Raw genomic sequence first — 15,531 nt, forward strand, 5'->3', positions numbered from 1 at the left:
GATACTGTTGCTATGAGGATTGAGATTATAAGCAAGTATTGTTATGTTGCCAGAGTGATGTGCTATTGATGTGATGTTGGTTGGAACCCAAGCTGGAAGAGTGAAAATGGATCAGACTTCATGGTTGTAATTCTTCCTTCTACTTAATAAAGTTGTTTACACCTTTTTCCATATGCTTATCTTGATATATGATGTTTATATGTGTGAATGTATCTGATTCCATTTACTTATAGTCGATAGATTTCTTGCTTTGATTGGTTCTTTATCTTCTGTTTATGCTTGCAGGTAATTTTTGAGCGGGTTAAGTTCGAGGAGGAGCGACAGGAGCCATGCAAAGGAGAAAAAAGGAAAGCCAAAGAACAAGTAGGTCCTTTGATTCCCTTGTCTTATTTATCATCTATAGAAAAAGGATAAGTGCTTTAAATCTGTTTTTCTAGGTACAGCTACCTACATAGGGAATTAGAATTTACCCGTAGATGCAAAATTCCTCATAACAAATTGACGACTCCACTGGGGATAGATCATCATTCTAGGTAGTTTAGCTTCATCCTAGTACACTCTAGTAGACCTTACTTGCTTCCACTGATCTTTTTTCAGCCTTTTTGAAGTGTTTTTTTTGGTGAAAATTGTGCTTGTAAGCCCCTAGGATGGCCTCTCTGGCACCAGTGCAGTTTTGGTCTAGAGACAGAGCACTGAAGAGCACCTTTGGCTTGAGGACAATGCTCTAAAGTGCACTGTCTCCCATTCAAGCCTGCACTAATCCTCCTTAGGACAAAAATCCCTCCTTTGAGTTGATTTTTTTTTCCAAATTTCCTTATGTTTCTGCTTGCTGAAAGGTCAATGATGCTTGTGTCTCTAAAATCAATTTGTGTTTCCTTTGCCAGCCCTACTTTGTCCTTGATTATTTAGTGTTTCTTAAATGATTTCTTTATCACTATCAATTCATTGGTGATCCAGGTGGCTACAGGAACACACACAGGACAAAGAGGGCTTATGGAAGCTCAAAAATAAAAGTGACCATAATGCTTTCGAACTAGGACCAAAGCGTAGATCTTTTCGTCCTGATCACAACAGTGCAAACGGTTCATCAATCCGAGCTCGTATGAGGGAGAATGAGCCAGTCAAAGTTTTGGTCAAAGTTGGGCAGTGGGCCAGGTTTAAGTGTCCTGCAATTTGACCGACCCCGGGGCATGAAACCTAGCGCCTGAAAGCAGACAAATTTGTTGGGTTGTTAATTTATCTAATATCCCCTATATTTGACAAAAAAAAACTATTATTATATATATATATATATATATATATATATATATATATATATATATAACCCCGCCACCCCACAATGACCAACATCTAATTTAAAAAATGTTTATTAAAATAGTCTGGGAGCCATGACGCTGCCAAACCCCCAACCAACCACCAACATTATGTTATAACAAATTTTATTGTATGGAGTGGGCGGGCCACCTCCGGTGGACCCGACCCACACCCCAACCACCCACTATTAATATATGCCATACATTAAATGTGAGGCCGGCAGGGATTGAACTCGCCTGACCCATGTGGACCGGCCCCCACCAGGCAGCCCCATATGGTGGCGTACACCAACCAACCAACCCACATGTTAATTCAAACAAAACGTAACTAAAACATTAATTCTGCCTGTATTCATTTGATGTGACAGCTCCATGTCGTTCAAACAAACTTTGTTTAAAAATACACCTTTTTAAAATGATATATGTGGATTTTGTGGGGAGGCGGGATTTGGTCCCAAAACCTCCTATTAACAAATTGCCTGAATTACCAACGCGCCAAATCAATTCCATTGATTTATCTATCAATGAACTTATATTTAAACTCATTTCCGCAGTGCACCCTGGGGAGGAAGGCAGAATGCAACAAGATTCTTGAGACATGTAATTTTTTTATTAATTTTTGCAAGTGGAACCATGATCCTGGAGAAACACAAGCGGAACCATGATTGAGCCAAATTCTAAGGAGGGTGAAATTTTGCCAGTGTCCAAATTGGACAAATTTTATGTCGATCTTACACCTCTCAGCGACAAGAATCCTGATGGTGCAGTCAGAATTTTGATCTGAGCAGCAAGTCTTCAGATGGCCCGGAGGATGGAATCTTTGAGAATCTAGGGGGAATCTAAAAGATTCCTTAAGCCCCAGATTTTCACTTTGTCATAATTTAGAAATTTGGCAGTCAATTTTACCCTATTCGACGCCACAAATCTAAAGAACCACCAAGTTTAGCACTAAAGAACCACCAAGTTTGCCCGTTAAGAGAGCGGATTCAATCAATGTTTTCCAACACAAGGGATTGTACAGACCATACTCAGCTGTAGCAAATCGACATCCTCCAGGCCCAATTTAACAACATTGAGGAGGAGTCAGTGAGGATGAAACGAATAATCAGAGACCTGCATCCCCCAGTTTGCATGCAAGTTCTACTGTTGAAGGAGTCATGTGACTCCAATGGCCGGCAATGGGACGACCTGTAGAGACAGTGGCCAACAAACCTAACATCGTAATTAGCCGAGGAGTTCACTCAAGGTGCTGATGCAATCCTCGCCAACAGGGACCTGGCCATTCAAAGATACATTGAGTTCAGGCAGCAAACAACAACCTCAGTCTCAGAGTTGGAGTCTTCGTTTGGAACAGAGGAGCCACAAGGGCAAGAAAGGGCCGTAGGAATAAATTTCACGCCACAAGCCAGGATTGAGACAGAAGAGGCACCCACCCCGCAAGAAAGGATCGAAGCAGAAGAAGTTCCAGCACAGCAAATAGTAGAGACAACATTGGTAGTAATGCAGCCACCACCTATAGATCATATGGAAGTAATAGCAAGACTGACAGAGGTCAAAATGACTTGACTCAGGGACGAGTCAAGAAATTTTGGTCAAGGCCTATTGGGGCCTTCATTTAATTTTGAACGCTCTTGACCAGTTTTGACTGACCGAAGGGCAGGAAAGAGATAGATGGTAGCAACGGTTGGGTGGCAGAATGAACAGTTGCAGAGGAGTGGTGGCAAGGTGGCAGTGGAAGGCAAAGGCAATCAAGGAGGCAGGAAGGCACATAAGCATCTAAGGGAGAAAACAGCCGAGTGAGAACTGGTAGTCCGGGCGGCCGAGAAGGACATAAAAGGGGAAGACCAGAGAGGAAGAGGGTTGTTGTTGAACCCGCTAGTGGAAGGAGTCTATTGCAGAAAAGATACACAGTTGCAGAGGCCAAATGATGGAGTGTCGAGATCCAAGGGACTTGGTTGTGGAACTGATCTGAACCCGAGTGACTTAGCCGGGTATTTTATGTAATGTTTATGGCGAATGCCGAATCATAATGTAATCTGTTATGTTAAGTTTAATATAAGATAGAGCCGATGTTTGTTATGACTTCTAGTGTATTAAGCCTCGTGTTTAGTGGGTCCATTAAAATTTTAAATAGTCTATCTGTTGTATGTAGATGGTAATTCATAGATTGATGCAAGGATGTTGTTATTTTTGTGTTCTCTATAATCGATATATGTTTATGATTCAAGGATGTTTTCATCTCTGTTTCTCGTATAATTGACATGCATGTGTATGATTTTCTGTGCCCAGTTGATATTCCCTTGACCCCATGTTGAACCCTTCTCCCTTTTGGTCGCGGCACGCCTCAGGTGAGACTCCTTGCCCTTTGGGGTAAGGTGAAAATGTCGGCGCTGTCCTAGACTACAGCGGACCACTGTTGGCCTCCTATGCCCGAACCTAGGGTCTTTTCCCTGATGACTCTTTTGAGCCAACAAATGTGCAGGAGGTAACCAAAACCCTCACAACTCAAGTCAACATGCTCCACACTCTCAAAAATAATTTTTCATGGCCTAGAACAAGGTGAAGCAATAAGTTGATTGGCATTGTTTGAATGTCATTTTGAAGAAAGGGATAAGGTGTTCCTTGTCTATATTCTTATAAGCAAAAATACATCAAAGACAATCACCACTAGAAGATTTCTCTCAAGTTTTATGGCCCTTATAAGGTCCTCAAACATATTGGGCTAGTGGCTTTCAAATTGGAACTTCTATGACACTATAAAATCCATCCAATTGTTTATGTCTCTTGCTTCAAGAAAATGGTTGGATTTATTTGTTGTATTCAAACTAGATTCTAAAACTAGATGAGGAATGTTCCATTTGGTTGCAACCAAACATTGTCCTCAACAAAAGGACAGTGTCATCCTTACATGTGCACTGTTAAAGATATTCCAACATAGTAATCTAAAGATGCCAAAAGGAAATCAATTAAGATCAGTATGCAATTGCCTCGCCTCCAACCTTGAGAACATTGTTTATTTTTAAGGAGGGCATGTTAAGGTCCTACCTAACCCCCTAAATAGATAAAATAGATTGCTATGTATAGAGGTCATTAATATTAAGAAAGACATACGTAAATGTGAAAGAAATATTTGTAAAAGTGCTTACTAGAAGGTTCCACCTACTAAAAAATCTATTCTTTAGAATGTTCCTAAGAGGTAGATGGGACTATAAAAGCCATGTTATAAGATGTCTTTTAAAATATATTGTAATGAGAGCTCTCCTCATTGGATGTTGTCCCCTTTATCATTTTACTCATGCATCCTCCAATTTAATGATAAAGAAGACCACATGTAAACAATGTTGTTTACACTACTTAAAATCTATCCTTAATAATTTTAAAGTACAAATAAACTAACTTATGTTTTCTATAACAATTACTTTTATATTAAACAACATTAACTTAAACAAGGAAAATATAACCATAATATTTACAATATTCAAGATCATATTTTTAATAATTTTTAAGTTGGTTGAAATTCCTTTATACGGAGAACTAATTTTTATCAAATACCATAATTACATTTTCTATATTTAATATAAATCATATTTATTAATACTAAATCTATTCATTTTTAATGGAGAGTAATATATGAAATTATTTAATATTTAACATTTTAAAAAAGTACACAATTAATTGCATTTTCCATATACATTCATAAACAAAACAACTATTTATTATGTTAATGCTCTTCAAGAATAGAGAGGCCAAGAGGCCATTAACAATAAGAATGGGGCATTTATGCCTATGAGACTTTAAAATGGGCTTTACATTAATGTTACAACCATCCTTGAATCTTATAGTTTTTTTATGGTTATAACTTTGATTTCGCCTTTGCAACAAGCTCTCGTCGCAGAATCTTCCCTGCAGAAGACTTGGGTATAGAGTTTACAAAATTTATCCTATGCAACCTTTTGTATGGCGCTACCTGCACAAGAAAAAAAATATCGAATTATGTTAGAACCATATCCTTACCCTAATTAGTAGTAAATATAAAATTTCTAGTAACATTTGATTGGTAAAACTGACAAAATTATATTAAGTAATTTTAACTAAACAAAAAGGCTTACAACATGTCAATCTGAGAAAACCTATATACTGAAATATGATCATAAATTCCATTTAATTATTCACATCTTATTTTCTTATTACCTGCTTGGCTACGTAATCCATGACATCTTTCTCTGTCAAAGAGCTTCCAGGGCTGCGTACAACATATGCTATTGGAACCTCTCCAGAGTTTGGATCAGGAAAGCTGCACCAAGGAACTCACGTTACAAAGTAATTTACAAATTTTCATGCAATTGTTTTTCCTTCTGCATGTCTAAATGTAACTCAAACACCATATTAAAAACATAAAGGTATCAATGGAAACTTAAGATTTCACATACGGAATAACTCCAGCATCTACAATTTGGGAATGTGTCAACAACAATGCCTCCAACTCAGCGGGAGCAACCTAATGACAAACCAATCAAATGTGATCGTTAGCTTCACTGCCTCTAGAAAAGCAAACAGATTTTCATATATATTAAAGCCATAAAACAAATCATACAACTAAAATTGCTTAGAAAAAACAACTCAAGAGTCACCATAAACCTGAAAAGTCCATATATATATATATATATATATATATATATATATATATATATATATATATATATAAACTACCTCCCTATCCCCAACACAAAAGTCCTATTATAAGGTATAATGCTCAAGTATAATGCTCAACACATTATATATGTGATGTTTTGTTATTACAAAATTCCGACTTACTTCTAAGTGTAAATATGTTGTTTGTATGGGAGACCTCCAACAATGACGAAGGAAAATTGTATAATTTGGGTGTTTTATAGGTGTGCTTTCAAAAGATGGAGATAATGGAACTTTATATATATATCTCTATGAGAGATCATACTTTTTAAGTGTAATTTTTTAATTTAGTTTTTTTTTATCTACTATGTTATTGAAAGTGGTTGAAACAACATTCTATTGTAAGACTCACTTTTATAACATGGTTGAGTATGATACTTTTGAGGGCCCTTCAAAGTAGTTTTTTAACCATTTAACAAGAATTTCAGGTGTAATGCAACATGTATAGCAATTCTATGTGTCTTAACCATTCGTTGAGTGGTTTGGGCTCTTGACACTATTGGCCCAAAATTGAATAGTCACTAGTTCCTTATCTTCCTATCACTCCTTTGTTCTCATTATACTACAAAAAGACACAAAAACATGATTTTGCTAGAATTTTCTCTTAACATTACCTTTGAGCTTCATGGTTGTAGCTTTCATAATCCTAATTGCTAGGGATACTCATGTTAGTTGGAGAAGAGCTCAACAAAAGTGAGAATAAATTGTTTAGGTGGCAGTGGTGATTATTAATAGTTGCCCCTGTGTTTCACCTTGCAGAGCCTTTTATTATTAAGTGCAAGTTGGGGAAATAATATTAAACATATAATTTATTCCACATATGACTATCGCTGGAAAAAAATATTAATCACAAGACCAGATAATGCCTCCAAGATCAATATCAAGTCTATTCAATTAACACACTGTAACGTTTCCCATATTTTATGCTTAAGAATATAGTGATTACCTGGTAACCTTTGACTTTGATTATTTCTTTGATACGATCCACAATATATAAGCCTCCATCCTCATCAAAGTAACCCATATCTCCAGTATGTAGCCAACCTTCCTCATCAAGTGTACTTTTAGTTGCACTGGGATTGTTAAAGTATCCTGCAAGTTCATAACTTATCTCAGATATTTTCGAATTTGATGCTTTTCACAATATCATAATTTTAAAAACACTACACTGGCTAAAATACGAACTTATATGTAGAGTAGTTCAACCTAGATAACATTCCTGAATTGCAACCAACATGGTTAGATTACATTTTATATATTTTATCATAATGCACACTATCTTCATCAAAATAACATTGTTAGAATGGATGTCTACCACTTGGGCATGAAGCATTTAACCAGAGCGATACGCGAAGCATTGTAATTTAACATCTTTAGCTTTTAAAAAGGATAAAATACCAATGGAATAAAGGTATTTCTTGGATAAACATCATATATTGATAACAATAAAAATAATAATAATTTAATTTTTAAGTTATACTCAAGCTTGACACTAAAATGATGTTTAAACTTTCTTGTATAATGATTTGGCTACTAAAGTTTATGAAGGTGTACATGTCTTATCTTTTGAATTTGAACTTGTGATCTCTTAAAAGAAAATAGATTTCTTAATCATTAGGCTCACTCAAGTTGCACATTAGAGATAAAATGTTATTTGAATAAGTTTATAAGTGCTCATTAAAGTGGTTCAAATTATTCTCTAAGTTGATAATTTGACTTTTCAAAGCTTGAGAAAGAATATATATGGGTTAACAAGTTTGCAGTTGAAGGAAAGACAAAAGAAAATATAACCACTTCCCATGGGTATATGGTCTAGTGACAAATGCCAGAGGATCAAACTTGTGTTAACATTGAGATCCTGGTTAAAATCTCCCTAGGTGTGGATGAGGCCAAGTCCAAGTCCCACTTGATTTTAATTTTTGATGGCACAAAAGCTCACTGAAGGACAGCAAGAAGTTATTATAGGTAGATTTTCAAAATATCTCTCTCTATATATAAACCAACTAAAAGCTCATTCAACCCATCCACAAAACAAAATAAAAGGATACTTAAAAAAATCATTTAAAACCACATGTTTCCATGTTCATCTTATGTTGCTTTTGGATGCCATAAGGGTGAAATAATGAAAGATAAATATACAAATTAAAAAAGCCATAGTAACCCACCAAATAATTGAACAACTCATAAGAGTTTTCAACGAAAATTTGATCTAGAAAAATCTCAAAGCCAACTGCAGAATGGCATAAAAGAGCATATGGATGACAGATAAGTCACTATTGCAAGAATAATGTAGTTTCCAATGTCACTCTTGCAAGAATAATGTAGCTTCAAATATCAGACTTTTGCATTTGTTAGAAAGGTAGTGAGTGGTGCATTTTTTAGATATGTGAAGGTTGTGAAACAAAACTAAAAAATAGATTTCCTACTAAATAAAATCCTCACATATGTTGAGAAATTCTTCTATTGAGTTTGAATGCGATATTGAGAAATTAAACCCTACATGGAGATATTGTTAACTCTTAAGTTTTCTGCATCTGTGAACTTCACAGTTAAGGATTTATCACAAGCCAGAAATTTTCTTGATACCCAGGTTTGAGGTCAGGATAAGGTTGCTTGACATCCAAGAAAAGTGACTTTTAGGAGCCCGTTTGATCTGCAAGTCAGGTGACTTTTGTTTTAGCAATTTTCAGTGATGATTGCATGGTTGTTTGATCAACATGAAACCTAAAATTTTGACCAGTACCTGATCATGGCTTTTCCTGGGTTCATAACAAAGATTTATGTTGTGTAGATTTGAAGGATTTTGAAGACAGTAGTACAAACTTTGTCCTCCATGACAATTTTCAGTCGGTTGTAGATAGAGTTTGCATAGGATGAACAAAAGATTTGCATAATTAGTATCAGCTGGTGGGGTTTTGGATGGAGATTCCCTCTTTTGGACCCTGATCTCAAATTTTCATGCCATGGAGTTTCACATCAAGATGGGTGCTATATGTCAGACTTTTGTTGATGCTTTCATGATGTACTCCAAAGTGTTTTATTTTTCAGTAAGCTTGTCCTCCTATTATGATTTCAGAGTTTGGCATACACATTCAATTTGTAATCATGCCTCCAGTTTGTAATGTACATTCAAATATAAAATCTGCCTGTTTAAAATTTTCTGCCGTCCATGAGAGATGACCCTGTGTATAGGGAGCATCAACAACAAATGCCATGTTCGTCGTGACATGAAAAATTGTTTGTCACAAAAACTCTTCATGGAGTTTAAGTTGCAATTATCTTTAATACGTTACTGTAGCATTAATAGTGAATTGTAATTATCATATATGTAAGTCAAACTAGTAAACTTGAGAAGGATAACAATGCTAATTATTTTATAGTACTTGGCTAGGTTAAACACAGTTAATGGATCTGAATCTAGATTGTAAGCATCCTCAGAAAAAAGTTGGATCTTTGGATTCTCCTAGATGCATTTGCTAAATAAATGTCAAGAAGATGATGATTCTAGAACAATTTTTGGGATCATTGAGACCACCTCAGGCTGCCTGCATATCCTCTAAAACACTGACATTGAAATGCCAGAAACAAAAAAAAATGACCTCGAAAGACCCTGCTATAATTATTCTAGAGTACTAAAGGTGGAAATTTCCAACATTAAATAACAGTCCTTACTCTCATTTAATGAAGCCTTTCTCAGTTCACTGCTGGAATTGTTCCCATCCACTAATGCTTGTTGTCCTACTTCTATAATACCTACTTCAACACCTTTAGCAACTATAGTGGTTCCTCTTGTCCTTTATCACTCACTCATCTTCATCAAATCCATTCCTCAAATGTCATCTTGCATTTGACTCCTTCACATGCCAGTATATATAGCACATCGTGTACATCTTCAACAACCCCACTAGGCATTCCAAATTGGGATTGTTTATTGTCCTTTCACCATGTGTATGTTGTCATGTCTCAAAGTAACTGTCCTTCCTTAGACTTTCATTCATCCATTGAGGCAAACCACTCTGTTTTTTTCCATATGGCAGCTGAATCTATATACCATGCCTCCTTAGATGTATTTTTGACAACTGGTGAAGTAATAGTATGTATGATCTCTCTTTTCTTCCTTTTTTACACTATTACTATCATGCTCCTTTTCAACATAACTTCTTAATGCCTTTTAGGTTTTGAATGAGAAGAAAACATACTAAGTTTTCTTTGCAATCCTTCTCATCATGACCAAGCCCTCCACAATAATAACACTTAAGCCCTCCACAATAATAACAATAATAACTCTTGATACCTAAGCTGAAGTTACCCTTCTTTGAATCTTCATGCATGATGTTGCTTTTCTTTGGCTACCTCTCATCTTCTTTCTGGCCAAAATTTTGCCTCCCTTTGTTGTCATCCTTTGCTGCAGAGGCATGTTCAAAACATGCCGCCTTCGTCATAGAACCTAATCATTTTCTCCCATAAGAGCATCCTCTTAGCCTATGAAATGTCAAGGATAACCTGAGACTTGCTACAACACTTGAAAATATCGAGGAAAATTATTAAGGGTTATAAAGGCAAGTCAATTGCAGGAAGAAAGTGTAATAGTGTTTAACCAGTAGAATATGTTGGTGTAACTACTCACTTCTCATTAAAGCCCCTCGTTCACACTTCTGATTGTTGGGGCAGATCTTGGAAAAAGAATAAAGCTGGGGGAAAACATCGAAGAGAAGTCACCATGACCCTATAAGCAGGCCAATTGGCAATCCCAGCAAGAAATGGGTGACATAGAAGAATTTTGTAAGCAAGTCATCGACAATAGACCTGGACACGACAATAAAATGGGGCATAAGACTCGGGGGGCAAGGCAGGTAGGGGATTTGCACCAGATAACCCTTGCAGCATGCGAACATTTGCACCAATAATCAGAGCATCGAACCGCAATATCGACACAGGCAGGGCAATCCTAAACTTGCAGAACCAACAACTTGGTGCAGCGTGTTAAAAATATGACCTGTGAAAACCAACCAAGATAGACAGCACACTTGAAGCTTGAACACCAGAAAATTTCCACCTACCAAACGCGATGAGTAGCAGAAAACTTAGCTAACCCCTCAGTGCCCACAGTCCCAACCCATGACGCGCCTGCAACAACTTAAAGCAAGATGGCAGAAGGGATCAAAAGCACCAAAACATGAACACTCAGGCCCATACAGGGCAACCTCGCCGGAGCTGAAAGAATGATGGTTGAGTCCACTATCCGCATGAGAAATAACAGAGTAAATACCTTGTTGGACGAGAACCTGCGATCGAAAATCTGTAGCCAATAATCTCGAGGAATGACAAGAGATGTCCTCAGAAAATCCAGCATTGAAATTTTTTTTGTTGTATGGGGGGAATATATTCGTCTCCTTCCCAGGATTCAAAACAGGATTGGATGATTCCAGACCGTTCACATTTTTATTGTCAATGCCTACACCCTTTTTTCTAGTCTGTTTGTTTTCCCTACAACAGCTAAGGTTTACAGGCCTCATGACACCTAATGCAAAGCAAAACATTATATGACAGTTTAATTTTGAGGTTATAGCTGATTCAGATATTATATAGTAAATAGATGTTATAATATAATAATATTGTAATTTTAAATTGAGTTGGAGATATGTGTTGTTATTCATTGTTTTTGACGTATGTATTAAAATTAGTTTTGTTTGGCTAAGAGTTCGTCTTCATAAGATATAAGGATAAATTGGAAATTAATGACCAAGCCCCAATTTGATAGATTTTCCATTATTATTATTATTTGTAAAACAAAAAATATCCAAAATTAAATTCAAAATATTAAATAGTATATACAATAAATCCAACTCCAATGTTATAAATAAACTCTTGTTAGTATTATCTTTGATACCAAATAGATGTTTAAGGGAATTTAAAGTTTATGTTATAAAAAAATAGAAAACAACATTAATATGTAAATCTCTTTTTTATTCATTACGAGAAATAAGGAAATTGGTATAAAGTTATAATCATAACATTTATCAAATATTTTCAAACAAATTTAACACTGGCAACATATTGGCAGTATCTCCTCTAAACATCTACCAATGCAATTGTCTAACAAAGTGTGTTGCCAGTATCTCCTCTAAACATCTACCAATGCAATTGTCTAACAATGTTGAACATAGAAAATGATAATAGGGAAAAACTTGAAGAGGTAAAATATTTCACAAAGTATAAGAAATATGAAAGGCCATAATCAACATTGCATCAATATAATATGGACATGCAAATTTGCGTTTGAAATGTATTTACCTGGCATAATATTAGGCCCACGAAACCACAACTCTCCTCGTTGATTAGGAGGAAGAGGCCTCCCTGTTTTGAGACTTACAACTTTTGCTTCAATGCCTGGAGCTAATATTCCACCTGATCCAAAGTGAATGTTCCTTTCTTTTTGAATTCCCAATGTTGCAATGCCACAAGATTCAGTTAAGGCGTAACCCTGTTCCAACACCACATTTGATTCATTAAAAATTCAAAATAATTGTTGAAATATTCTTTTCAAAAAATGTTAGATAGATGGAATTTTGAAAATTATATTATAAAATTATAAAATATATTTAAATGTAAATATGAAACCATAGGGATAATAAGTGAGCCAGTAATTTATAATATAAAATTTAATAAATAAAATACAAAGCCATTATCTTTATTTAATCTTAAATAAATAAATAATTGATTGTTTATCTAATTTATTTAATAGAAATAATATGAAATTTTACTGTAATAAAAAAAATAAAAATACGTTATATATTTAATGATGATGATGATGGTTAACGTCCGCTGAGACCAAATAATGATCTATCGGACCTAAAAAGACAAATTATTTATTTTGATTTAAGATTTTATTCCTATGCTCAAAAAGCTTGGAGAGAAGCCTCCCGAGTTCACTATAATTTTGGCATTGTAAAAGGCTAGGAAGGTCAGTATTGTAACAAAGGTTGTGAAATTGAGATCTAATGTGGTTGTATGCAGGGCACTCTAAGAGGAAGTGGTTTTCATCCTCGATGCTCCTATTCTCACAAATATGGCAGATCCTTTCCATCCATGGTGTTTTAGGAACTGCCCAGCGTCCAGTTTCACTATGGAGCTCATGAGAATTCGTTCTAATCTTTGCTATATTAATTTTCTTTTTTGAGCTAGTTAGAATAGAGAGATACTTTTGATCTTCAAGGGTGGGGTTGATGACCTTCTTATAATAACTTAATTTTCTTTTAGACGCTAAATCTTTCTCACACCACAATTTTTCTTTGAACTTAGAATTGACAATATCTTTAATGTTATTTATGTTTTGCAAAGCATCATTTAAATAAATAAATGATTAACTTATTATCTCTTTAACTTATCTACTTAATAAAAATAATATAAAATTTTATAAGATGTTGATAAATAAAATTTTAGAAGTTAAATTATAAAAATAATATAAAATATTATGAGATGTTGATAAATAAAATTTTAGAAATTAAATTATAAAAATAATATAAAATTTTATAAGATGTTGATAAATAAAATTTTAGAAGTTAAATTATAAAATTATATAATTAATAAATATTAAACATTAGATATAATTACCTTTTTCATCTTATTGTTTAATAAATGTAATATGAAATTTAACAGATAAAAGGAAAATACCTTACATATTAAATATCTAAAAAAAAATGGATACTTTATTTATTATTTTTCCATCTTATTTATCTAATATAAATATAATAAAATGTTGATAAATGAAATTATAAAATACTAAAATATATTTAGTTGATAAATATTAAATTAATTAAAATGCAATAAATAAAATGAAAAATGAAAAATTACTGATTAACTTAATTTTTTCATCTAATTTATTTATAAAAATAATATAAAATTTAATAAATAAAATGTAAAAACAACATCGTTAAAAATTCTTTCATATGATTTCTTAAAAAAACAAAAACTCTACTTGATTATGAATCACAAAAAATTGAATTAAAAAAACCACATAAATTTATTAATACTTAATATCGGGCTGGATTCCATGCATTGGAAAAAGATGGAGCTGGATGTGTACCTGAAGTATTGCAGCATGCGGGATTATTTTGGCGCACTCCTCCATGATATCCTTTCCCAGGGGCGCTGCTCCACTGACAACCTCCTTCAGAGAAGACAGATCATATCTTGCCACCATCTTCTCTTTTGCAATGGCAATCACAATGGGTGGCACCACAGGGAAATAGGTCACCTTGTACTCCTCTATGGCCTTCAGCATCCTCTCCATAGTAAATTTCCCCACTGAAACCACAGTATTTCCTCTCTGAAGCTGCGCATTCGTTATCACAGCCAGCCCAAAGACATGAAACATAGGAAGAACACATAAGACTGTATGCCTCTCACCCTTCCTTTCCTGGTCACTGGTCACCATCAAAGCAGTTGCAATGAAATTCCTATGGGTTAAAACCACCCCTTTGCTCGCCCCAGTAGTCCCAGAAGAAAACAGCAGTGCAGCTGTCTCTGTCTGCTTGATAATGACATCAGGTGGGTTCTTCTGGGCACCCATGGTTAAGAACTCAGAAAATGAAATAATGGGTGAGTTGGGGAACCTCTTGTGACATAGATCCCCCCCAATGACTACTGCAGGTAAATTCAGACTCTCAACTTTATCCCAGAGCTCTGTGACAGTAATGATGAGCTTGGGTTTTGAATCCCTGACTTGTTTAGCCACTTCCATGGCAGTATACAGTGGATTCACAGTAGTTGCCACAGCCCCAATTGAAACAATCCCAAAGAAACAAACAGGTACATGAATGGAATTAGGAGAAAGTAACAGCACAACGTCTCCCTTTCTAATACCCAACTGGTTTAATCCACTACCCACCATGCTTACCTTGTCTTTGAATTCCCTGAAACGCAGTTTCTCCCCGGAATCTGCATCTGCCAGAGCTAATCTCTGAGAATATGATTCCAAATTTCTGAACATGAAAGAGACCATGTTGGTATTCTCATCCTCTGGAAATTTCAATGGTGGCCTCAGGGACCTGAATATTCCATCTTTCCCATACCCGGATCTCTCTGGAAAATTCAATGGTGGCCTCACGGACCTGAATATTCCAGCTTCCTCATGCTCGGATCTCTCCATCTCAATTGCGTTGGATCGTCTGAAATCTTGTATCCAGTTCTAGGCCTGAGTTTCCTCTCAAGGCGAGACCATCGGTTATATATATACACACACTAACACTGAATACTATACCTTTCACTGGTCAAGGCTCATAATTAATATATAACACTAAAAAAATTAACACTAAACTAAAAATAATTAATATATAACACCAAAAAAAAATTAATATATTAGAGTCGGTTCAGGGGTGGAATTTGGAACCCAGTCCAAATTCGACGTTTTTAGCCTTAGTCCGTTCCGTCTTGACCGGCGGCAGAGTGCCGAGTACTTTGACTTCCGCTTATTATGCGCATGAATCTAAAAAAGTGGGCTATGACTTCTTCTTTCACTTATTTA

The 15,531-nt window shown here is 35.2% G+C and overlaps 1 protein-coding gene across 1 annotated transcript; it reads right to left on the reverse strand.

Annotated features, from left to right (window-relative positions):
- Positions 1–5,006: 5,006 nt before the first annotated feature.
- LOC149216893 (putative CoA ligase CCL7) lies at positions 5,007–15,229 on the reverse strand. The gene is made up of 6 exons (XM_089391284.1): positions 14,092–15,229; positions 12,300–12,489; positions 6,952–7,097; positions 5,744–5,811; positions 5,505–5,607; positions 5,007–5,280 (listed from the first exon to the last, which is right to left on the reverse strand). The coding sequence occupies exons 1-6, from the start codon at positions 15,154–15,156 to the stop codon at positions 5,167–5,169; spliced, it is 1,686 nt and encodes a 561-aa protein (XP_089247410.1). The 5' UTR covers positions 15,157–15,229; the 3' UTR covers positions 5,007–5,166.
- Positions 15,230–15,531: the final 302 nt, after the last annotated feature.

Source organism: Pinus tabuliformis, chromosome 1_1, assembly GCF_031772625.1.
Source record: "Pinus tabuliformis cultivar Carrire ecotype Pingquan chromosome 1_1, CPIR1, whole genome shotgun sequence".
Classification (NCBI taxonomy): domain Eukaryota; kingdom Viridiplantae; phylum Streptophyta; class Pinopsida; order Pinales; family Pinaceae; genus Pinus; species Pinus tabuliformis.

Bases quoted from the DNA above. Each gene is read 5' to 3' on its own strand.
- LOC149216893 (XM_089391284.1), bottom strand. From the start codon at position 15,156: ATGGAGAGATCCGAGCATGAGGAAGCTGGAATATTCAGGTCCGTGAGG. The intron at 7,098-12,299 runs GTAAATACATTT...ATGAACTTGCAG, and splicing joins TGGGCCTAATATTATGCCAG to GATACTTTAACAATCCCAGT. The intron at 5,608-5,743 runs GTATGTGAAATC...TCCTTGGTGCAG, and splicing joins GTAGATGCTGGAGTTATTCC to CTTTCCTGATCCAAACTCTG.